The sequence below is a fragment of the Stylophora pistillata genome, chromosome 13 (assembly GCF_964205215.1).
Source record: "Stylophora pistillata chromosome 13, jaStyPist1.2, whole genome shotgun sequence".
NCBI classification, from domain to species: Eukaryota; Metazoa; Cnidaria; class Anthozoa; order Scleractinia; family Pocilloporidae; genus Stylophora; species Stylophora pistillata.
In genome coordinates, this window is record NC_142531.1 from 23,895,388 (window position 1) to 23,906,393 (window position 11,006).

An 11,006-nucleotide genomic window follows, 5' to 3' on the forward strand; every position below is an offset into this window, starting at 1 on the left:
CCAGTCTTCTAAAGCCCCCGCTGCCCTTCCCGCTGGAGAAGGAGGGGGCGGGGAATGAGACTGGCCTCAACTTAGCAATGGGGAAAGCCTAGCAATAGAGCATGCCATAATGATCGTAAGAGAATGACATTTATTCAGCTGAAACAAAACTAGATATGCCACTCCCGACTCCCTTGGGAGTCCGAGGCTTTGCCGGTCACATGACTTTTGGCTGGAATCGCCATGTGCTCGGGTTTGCGGATGTTTGTTTAGTTTTTTATCCATTGAAGAGAGTTTTAAAAAGAGCGTTATTGTGTCTTTCGTTGGCTTAAGCGAATGGTTCGGTGAGTTAATATTTGTTTTTTTTGTCGTTCAGGCAGGTATTTGGAGTTTGATGCCTTCTTTGTTTGTTATTTTCAGAAAACCTTACTTACTTACTTTCACTTTCATTGACCGAGGCCGTGCGGCCAATGTATGAGCTCGAGTTTTCGACGTTTGTTTGAGATAAATAAACACAGTACTACGGTACGAACAAGATATTTAAAATTTTTCATAGCCAGCCTTGGTAAAAACAATTTCGTTTTCACTCTTCTTTCTGATATCGTTCTGTAAGGCTTTCCATTAATTTTTTTTGTAGTTCATTCTCGTACAAAGAAAAGGAACAACGGTTTAAAAAACATCTGTTGATTGCTTTCGCAAGCTATTCCGAAATTTAGAAGGACAATGCGCAGAAGTCGCGGTAGTGCGGGCGCATCGTTAGAGTCACGTGCTCAATCATACGATCTCCACACCTCCACAACTCCCACAAAACAAACGTCATATCAGTAAAGGTGAAAGAGAATCAGCGGCGATGGCTTCCAAACTATTTCTAGTTTTTGTTCTTCTCATTTCTTTCGCGTTATATTCGTTTTCAAAACCGGCTCATGAAGAAAATGGTTTCACATCTTGGGTGATGCGTTTAGAAAGCGAGGTACGGAACGGAATATTGTCAACTGGCCTTTGTTCAGCTTGTAAACTATTGACGTTTGTAGCTCAAATTGCGCTCTTGACAAACAAAATCGAGGCGGACGTGGTTTACGAAGCCCAGTTAGTCTGTAAAAAACTGAAGATTGAGGATTCCCGAGTTTGTACAGCTGTTATCTTAGAGTTTCGAAACGAAATATTGACAGTCGCCGACAAAGTGTTCCTCGACCCGATTGAAGTTTGTGGAAGTCTGTTAGGTCCCTCATGTGCTCATGCCAGAGATCCTGGGAAATTTTGGAATTTAACCGTGCCTGGAAATAAGCCACCAGTTAAACCTGTTCCACCTCCAAAGGTTGGTTTTTCTACTTATTGATTTCGTACAAGTGAGTCTTATATACTCCTATTATAGGAGTGTCTCTGTAACGGTTTCAGTTTTTGTTTACAGACGCTTATCTTGTTTCCTACATTTGTGGATGGGAATTGTCACTCAAAATCTTAAGTTCTGCGAAATTTTAATAAAATTTTAAGAGTATCCCAGCCTTAGAGTTTTTGCAAAACCCATCCGTTGTGTGATTTTGCAAGGCCGAACGGGCAAGTAACCGGCGAAAAGAAGTAAAATGATATCTGAATCAGGTGACATGGAAATTTCAGTCTTGTAACTTGTTCAATTACGCCGCTTACGTAACGCATCGTTCTCAACAAGAGTTACCTACTTGCAAAATTTACTCGGTAAACTACTGAAAATAACTATACGACCCCTATAACGACGATTTGGCACGTAAAATGGCCTGATTCTCTGGAAACAAAGAGAATGATCACATGACAACTGAAATATTATCGTAGATTAATTAATTTTAGAGATACTGACCCCTTTGAAAAGATATTGTGAAATTTAATTCAATTTTTGTGAGATTTCATTTAAGTATATGCTTTAGACTGAGATTTTAGTTCTGATCACTCAGGAATGAAAGGGTTATTTCAGTTTTCTGATGTAGATATGTAGATGGAGAGTTATAGATTATTGAGTGAAAGATTTTTCTTTCTTCTTAGCCTGGCTCACCAATTTCCCGTGTGCTACACTTTTCTGACGTTCATCTTGATTATTTGTATCAAGAAGGAGGTAACCCTGATTGTGGCGAGCCTCTGTGTTGTCGCAAAAATGATAAGCCTCCAGGTATGTTGTGGTATTTCCGACATTCATGACTGCTACAGATCAGTTCCATACAGTCTCTAAAAGATGAGACAAATAAATGCAGAGTAGATTTACCATTTTGTATAATGTGAAAATCAATGAGCCTAGCTTCTGAGAATAAGTGATGGTTTGATTTGGCACCATTGGTCTCAAAAGGCTCCCTATAATGTAATTTGGGGAAATTCACCTTTCTGCTCAAAATTTCCACAACTGACAGAGAATATAATGACGTTGCCAACTCTGAATTGAAAGTTTCCTTTGCTTAACCCCTCACACCATAGTATCAGCATGTATATTCTTGATACTCTTCTCTATATATTTCTTTGGGTACAGACAAGGAGAATTTGTTTAACAATCAAGAGCTTGTTAAGTTGGTGATCATTTCCTCTACTCTCCTGACCTCATTGTGTGATTCAGGGGTGATATTGTAAGGAGAAATTAGATGCTGGTCACTCTTACTGGTCAAAGGGGGTTAAATAAAGCTCAAAGCTTTTCTAAGGTGATTTTTGTGTAGGAAAAAAAAAACCCTGAAACCCCGTCCTGCATTAGTCTTTGATCTACAAGTCTGCATCATCTAGAAAGATACTGTTTTGATTACAGCACCTGGAAAGCCCAAAGCAGGAAAATACGGAGACTATCTCTGTGATATTCCGCTAATAACTTTCGAAAGTATGTTGCAGCACATCAGCAGTACACATCAGGTAAAGATATACAGAGTTCTAATATAATTGTTTTATCTTCTCATTTTTTGCTAGAATGGACATTGCCTGTATGCATTAAACACATGCTTCCTTTTTGTGGAAGGAAAGCTTTGATTTAAGGAATCAATTTATCGAGTTAAATGCTGCATTTTATATTTTTGTTCACTTATCTTTGCTGTTGTTTATTTTACAGAACATTGATTATGCGATATGGACAGGAGACATTCCCCCGCACAACATTTGGAATCAGTCACGTGTGGATCAGGTGATGTTTACCTAATGCTTATATATACTAATAATGATGATGAGGTGTTACTCAAGGTCAATAATAATTGATTGCTCAAGGTCAATGATAATTGAAGGTCAAAAATAATCGCATTACAAGACCAACTGAATATTGCCCATGAGTAATACATGTAATTATCTTTTTTGTGCAGGAAGAGGCAATAAACCATGCCAGTCAACTCTTAGAGAAATATATGCCAGGTGTGAAAATATTCCCTGCTGTGGGCAACCATGAGGGTGCACCAGTAAATAGGTGGGTTGAAATTGTTAAATAACTATTATAATAATTATTGTTTAAACTACCAATGAATTTAGAAATAAGAACTGTGCACTTTACAAAGTACAAGTACAAGGTGCTGTGCCATCCAGAAATACTAATTTATTATATAACACACAGTTTTTGCAAAAAAATAAAAAAAGATATTTGTCTCTGGTCCTGTAAACTATTACTTATTCTGTTCTAGTTGGTATCTATTTATGACTCTATTATATAATGTTACGAGTGCTAAATTTTTCATTCATTTGTATTTTGTTTACAGCTTTCCTCCACCATTCATTACTGGTGACAACTCAAACCAGTGGCTAAGAAATACTTTAGCTAATGACTGGATTCACTGGCTTCCAAATGATACAATTCCTACAATTCACAAGTGAGTCATTATCCATAATTATTTAATTTTGAAATTTAAATGAATAAACTTTAGAGTGAGCTAAGGTGGATGGTTTTGTTAAGAATGACAAAAGGGTTAGCTGTGAAAACAAGTGACCTATCCTTGAGGGAGCTTGTCTAGGGTTATGAAGTAACTAGGAGTGTTGCTACTCCCCTTGGATGTTAGAGCATTGTGGGTCTAACTGCCATGTTTTGTGAGGTTTTCCAGGCAGTGAACTTGTACCCATGTTTTCTCGTGGCTGGAGAGAGGTGCTGTGAGTTTGGGATACTAATAGAATGCCCTTGCTAGGTTTCCAACTGAGATCTGTTAATGTGTAGTCCAGTGAATAAGCCACTGAGCTACCAGCTACTGTAAATGTGGATCCCTTCCTATTTAATGTTTAATTCTTGGCAAGGTAATTTTGGTTTTATCAACCAAGTTGATATATAAATGTAAATTGACCACCATAAAGAGTTTTGAAGTTGATGCTTCAAGCATTAGCCTGTTGTCAGTGAGAGCAAATGAAATAAACCTGATGGAGGGCTAATGGTCAAAACATCAGCCTTTGAAATTCTTTACAATGGTCAATTTACATTTTTATTAACTTAGTTGATATAACCAAAATTTCGACCTTACCTTAAGCACTGGCGAAGGGCTAACCCTCAAAACCTCTGTCAGTGTTTAAACTTTTTACAGTGATCAATTTACATTATCAACTTAGTTTATTAAACCAAAATTACTTTGTTATACCCCCCCCACCAACCTTGCAACACAGTTTCTTTTAGAAACTTACCCCCTTTATTAATTCTTGGTAAGGTTAGATACATTTGTCATGGCTGTAATTGCTTGATATTGTTCTCTACCCTTAGAGGAATCTTCTACACAGTCTATTTGTCCAAAGGATTTAGGATAATTTCAATCAACATGAACTACTGTAACAATATGAACTGGTATGTCAACCATTTAATATTTGGTCTAACAATTTTTTTTATATTTGATATTTATTTGCCCATATTATATTCATTTGAAAGAACAACACAACTATTTCATAACTGGTAATTTTTTACATGGTTCAATTGTTACTTTGATTTCCCGTCATGCATAAATTCACATAAATTCTGTATTAACCTCTTCCAGGTGGCTTTTAGTTGATAATTATGACCCTGCTCATCAACTACAGTGGTTGATAGACACTCTACAAGAGGCTGAAGACAATGGCGAAAAGGTTGGTTTTATCTAAGAGAGAGAGAGAGAGAGAGTGTTAAGCATTTCAAAATTAAAGTGAATGACACATTTTGTACCACACCTTCTCCTTCAGCTGTGATACCAATACACCACATTTAACAAAATGGTAAACACCACAACATGTACTATCGAGTTGTGGATGCACGCAGGAGGTTGCTAAACACTAAAGAAGTGTGAGAGCTGCATGAAGCAATAGCCTAGAGCAACTCTAGTTCGTTGCAAAAATGGCAACCCTTTCGATGAAACCAGTACCATTCAGCTTGAGAAAAAATAGATGGGTCTGAATGGAAAAGTTGTGAAGTATTTTGGGAAGTGACTTATCAAGTGTACTTTTCAAATTGTAGTTGTCTTGATAAATTTGAATTTTTCTCCTTAATCTTTTAACTCCCAGAAGTGATTAACATGTAACTTCTCCCTTTTATATCCATATATATATCTAGCAAACAGGTAATGAGAATACTCAAACTTATCAGGTAAAAGATGCTATCTTGATCCAACACCAAATTCTCATAACTACTTTACAAGGAAATGTGTAGTAACTATAGGAGAGAATTAACAATCACATCTTGGGAGTGAAAGGGTTAAGCTTTACTCTAACAAGACTTAACAAGCATGCAGATGTCTGCTTATTTGATGGAGCTAAAAAGATATGAGCAAGATGTCTTCATGATTTCAGGTTCACATTATCGGCCATATTCCTCCTGGAAGTGGTGATTGTCTCAAGCCATGGAGCTGGAATTACTACAAGATTATAAATCGTTATGAGAGTACAGTTACAGCACAGTTCTTTGCTCATACTCACTTAGATGAGTTTGAAATATTTTATGATGAAAAGACCAGGAGAAGACCTACAAAGTAAGAGGTTACCAGTATATCATATCTTTTCAAGCAACCATCTTTCAGTCAATAAAAACATGTAGAAGTGCAGAGGATCAAAAGTTTAAATTAATTACTAGGGAGTGGTCTTCCAAAAAGCTTGAGATTGTTAAAAAATTCTCCTTGTCAGCACTCTAAGAATGTATGGAGAACAGTAGGGAGAAAATGCATACTGATGTTAAGCCACAAGGGTTAAAGGAAGTGACACTTAAACAGAGACAGTTAATTGTTGTACCTTTTCGTTTAATCTACTGAGTTGATAATGCATACATACATACATACATGCATGCATGCATGCATGCATACAATCATACATACATACATACATACATACATACATACCTACATAGGTTAGTTGACCACTCCCCGTGGGGACTTTTCAGGGCCAATTCCCACCCATCCCACCCCAGTGGAGGACATCTACGACACAGTAATCTCATACATGGGAAATTAACGTCTCCTACCCCTAACCCTGCTGGAGACGGGGCCTACGTTTTATTTGTTTGTATCCTAGAAGACTAGAATATCTATCCATTTCTTGACTATAGAAAGGTAGCAAATTCTCACATATTTTAAGACCATGATTATTGGTCCGGCCGGGGCTTGAACCCTTGACCTCCCGCTCAACAGAATCCGGTGCTCTAACCAAGAGGGTAATTGGCCATGGCAAAGGGTTTCAAAGCTGATTTTTCGGGTATTGGCCTTCCGTCAGAGCGAATGACAAAAAAAAATGAAATATTAGCAAAGGATGAAATCCAACCATCTCCCTCAAACCGTAGCTTTTATCCTAAGCTGAGTGATATAAGGAGCCACATGTAACGAGCTACCATAAAGCACAGATTCTCAAAAATTGATCAAGAGAATGTGGCAGAAAAAGTTATCCAGTGGAAAGCATCTAGCCCGGAGGACTTCATCTACTTCCAGCCATGTGGAGATGATTGTCTCTTCAGCCACAACAGATGGAGAAGACCACACTACAGAACAGGATCCCAGCACCCTTCTGTTTGTCCATCAAAGTGCCTGGCAGCGCAGACTCCTGAAAAGATATGGCAACATTTGTCTACTGGATGCCACATACAAACTACCCGTTATGCTTTACCTCTGTTTTTCCTTGTGGTGGGCACAAATGGTGACTACCAGGTAGTTGGATCATTTGTGGTGCAATTCAAAAAGCATTCTGATAAAAATCAAACTGGGCTTAGTTGACAAAGGGCCAATGCTTGAAATGTCAACTTTGAAACCCTTTAAGGTGGCCAATTTCCATCATCAACTCATGTGATAAAACCAAATTACCTTGTTACCCTCAACATCACGGCACCACAGTTTCTTTAGAAACTGACCTCCCTTAATGGTTGTACCTATCTGGCTCACTGATAAACTGTTGATTATTCTTGACAGCATTGCCTTCATTGGACCAAGTGTTACAACTTACAAAGGCCTTAACCCTGGATACAGGATTTATGAAGTGGATGGTGATTATGCAAACAGTTCCAGGGTAAAATGAACTCTTCATTTTTTTTTTTTTTTTGTGCCATAATTTGCACCACCCTGCAAATGAGGCCCTTTCCATCAGTCACAATTTTCAAAGTAAAACAATCATTTTATGGAGTGGTTTACATGCAGACATTATATCTAAAGAATAATTATGTCTGGCCATGAGTTTGGAAAAATTCAACAAGTGCTTTCCCTTAAAATTGGGTGCCCTCTGAAACAAGCATTTATCTCCTGGAAAAAGTACACAGTCAGGTGCTTTTTTAAAATTTCTGCTAAAAGAAGCAGTGCTGATATGAAAGTGGTCACTTAATGTAGGGGGGCACTTATTTTTCTCTTGTACTGATTCTGCTGTAGTTGAAGCTTTAAAGTTATTAAATAAAGTGACAATAGAAACAGGTTTTCTTTTTATCTCTACTATTTATGAAAGCAAAGGAGGAGAGGGCACCTGTCTGATATTATGACCAAAGGTGTGGGCACTTATTAGAGGGGAGGAACTTATTAAAGAAACGGTACATATGCAAGGAAAAATGGTATTTGCCTTGGGCACCAAATGAAGGATTTAAAAGAGAATAATTTGGAGGAACTTGAAGTGGTGATGTCTCCTCTGTTTCTACATTGATTATGTACCTAATTTGTATTCCTGAGATTTGTTTTTCCCATTGACCTTGTGTTTTTTTTTTCCCCAAAGGCTATCCTCAACCATGAAACTTACATTTTGGACTTGGTGGAAGCAAACAAAGGGAATGTCGAGTGGAAATTGGAGTATTCTGCCAAGGTATAGTACAAAGATAGTTGGAAAAAAGTGATGTTTATCTATTTTTTGGGGAGAAGAAATGAAAGCATCATTTTTATGACAGCTCTGTTGATTGTTGTCTTTTTCTTTTGTTATATTTACTTCATTAGGAGGCTTATGGAATGAAATCTCTTTTGCCTGAAGATTGGGACAAATTGGTACATCGCATGGCAAGCAATACAACCTTGTTCAATACCTTCTACAAGTAAGTAGTGCAGAAAAAAAATTGTGGGTTGAATTTTCTTTTAATTGGTAGTCAGTATTCTTGTTTGTGTTTACTAATGGTAGGTACGGACGTTTTCAAGTTGTAAACCCAAAAGGGGAGGGGAGATTCATTTCTCTTAGGTGTAATTTTTCTTTACAGGAATACTGCTGAGTAATTCATTAAGATTGTGAGAATAAAGAAAATTATTGCCAACCTAAGTAACCTTGATTGTTAGACAAATTCTTCTTGTCACCACCAAAGGAAATGTATAGAGAACAGTATGGAGAATATGGGTACCGATGTAAGGGTGTAAAAGATTGGAAAAAAGTATGCCTGTGATATTTTAGTTGATTGTTTGATGTCAAGGCACTTCAGAAGTGGGTGATTTCTCCCTGAATGTCTCTGTTTGAGGTCCTTATTAATGATTTATTTCCTGGACTTAAAAGATTTGTTGAAATTTGTTTAGATTTTATTCAAAATCTGCACCATCTGAGTCATGTGATGATAGTTGTCGTAAGTACACACTCTGCCGGCTGATGACTGGGCGTTCCCATGACGACAGTGCTTGCACCCTTAAAACAGCCCTAACTCAAGAGGAGAAGAATTTCTTTGATCAATCTCTGAAATTTTGCTAAAGTTAGAATCTCCATACAATTTTCTTGCAATTACAAATAATATAATACTTTGAAATTATTATTTAAAGTATGAAAAAAAATGTTGATGACATGATACCATTTAGCTAAATTAATTGTCAGTTAGTTATTTATGCCCCAATTTTTCTTTGCTTGACCATGCGAAACTGTAATAATTTGAGTATATCAACTTACATTAATTTGAGTATATCAACTTACATGCTGGCGCCTGAGTTGGTGGCGGTGGGGGTGGAGTAGTATAAGGAACAGACGGGCGTCCTGAATAAAAAAACTATCATTGGTTAGCATTGCTAAATATAAATGCATTGAGCTTCATGAGTAAATCGTTTACATCTCTATTTTGTCAGTAATAACTACATACAATTCGCACAAGATTCAAGTTCAATCAAAATTTGGGCTGAGAAAGTGATGGCTGCTCTGATCTCCAAGTGTTACTCCAGGAGTACCATGATATCTTGGTTTTTATTTATAATAATTTGAATATATCAACAAAGTTGAAATGGTAAATTGGCCACTGTTACAATTATAAAAGCTGACATTTCGAGCGTTAGCCCTTCGTTGGAGCGAATAGAGGAATTGTGGGTTGTATGTGCTTTTAAAGGCAGGAAAAGGAGCTACATGATTGGTGGGAACATGGCAACAAGAAAAACACGAATAAATTAGTGGAATGAAAAGCGTTCATTGATACCTGTGGGATTTAGACTGCCACAGGCTTTTCATTCCACTAATTTATTAGTGTTTTTCTCATTGCCATGTTCCCACCAATCACGTAGCTCCTTTTTCTGCCTTTAAAAGCACACACAACCCACAATTCCTCTATTTGCACTGATGAAGGGCTAACGCTCGAAACGTCAGCTTTTATAATCGTAACGGTGGCCAATTTACCATTTCAACTTTGTTGATATACTCAAATTACGTATGATGCACAATCCTTGCAGTAGAGAGCGCTATTTATGCAATAGCGAAAATCAGACCTGAAAAAAATCAGGCCTGTACAGGATTTGAACCACTGACCTCTGCGATACTAGTGCAGCGCTCTACCAATTGAGCTAACAAGCCAACTGGGAGCAGGCCCTTGAGTTGATTCTTAATAAACCCGTGATGATAATTCAGATATGATGAATATATGAAGTTCATATGTATATATATATATATATATATATATGTGTACTCTAGTTTGAGCACTCTGGCATGGCTTAGACGATACCACAAAGGTTGGATCGTTTGGGGTGACCATATTGGTTCTCCTCCATCCTAGCATTAGCACTGCACTGATGAGGCCCAGAAGGCCGAAACAGTACTGTCTGCAGTTATATATATATATATATTTTTTTTTATATATATATATATTTTTTTTTTTGAACTTCATGTATTCATCATATACTCAAATTATTTCGTTACCTCCACCGACACAGCCCCAAACAGTTTCTTTGGAAACTATCAGCCTTTATTCATGCGAAACTGTGTTTATATTTTGAGAGTTTTCATTTTCTAGTTGCACTTGGTTGATCTAAATGATACTAAAAAAATAAGATATCTAACCTTTGAAACTCGCCATCTTCTCATTGTGAGAACATTTTGTATAAAGGAGGTATTTAAACGGTAATTAAACCATGGTCAGGTTAAGCTATTAAACTAGAAATATGAACTATTTTAAACCTTGTGGTACTAAAAATTTCTTATTCATTCGTCACAATGAAAATAAATGAAATATCTTTTTTGCTGTGTGTGTTATGTTCATTCCTTCAAAGTATGCAAATGGTTTCAAAGTGATCAGATTTCTTGTCCAATAAACAAATAACAGGGCTGTGGTCTGGCAGTGCCTGGTGGCCCCTGGTGCCTTACTTTTTGCTCTTGGGCAACTCACGAATTTTAGTTTTTTTCGTAAAAGCCTCTGCTGGGCACCCTGGATTTCACAAATTCAGGGCACTGGGCTCCATTCAATTTTCCTTTAGAACACAGCCTTGATA

At 37.3% G+C, this 11,006-nt stretch overlaps 1 protein-coding gene across 1 annotated transcript; it reads left to right on the forward strand.

Annotated features, from left to right (window-relative positions):
* Nucleotides 1–141: 141 nt before the first annotated feature.
* Nucleotides 142–10,758, forward strand: LOC111324559 (sphingomyelin phosphodiesterase). Its single transcript, XM_022928156.2, has 13 exons — nucleotides 142–1,294; nucleotides 1,993–2,116; nucleotides 2,735–2,835; nucleotides 3,029–3,100; nucleotides 3,273–3,373; nucleotides 3,660–3,770; nucleotides 4,640–4,720; nucleotides 4,908–4,995; nucleotides 5,692–5,870; nucleotides 7,290–7,386; nucleotides 8,074–8,160; nucleotides 8,289–8,383; nucleotides 8,850–10,758. Exons 1-13 carry the CDS (start codon nucleotides 830–832, stop codon nucleotides 9,016–9,018), a joined length of 1,770 nt encoding a protein of 589 aa, XP_022783891.2. The 5' UTR covers nucleotides 142–829; the 3' UTR covers nucleotides 9,019–10,758.
* Nucleotides 10,759–11,006: the final 248 nt, after the last annotated feature.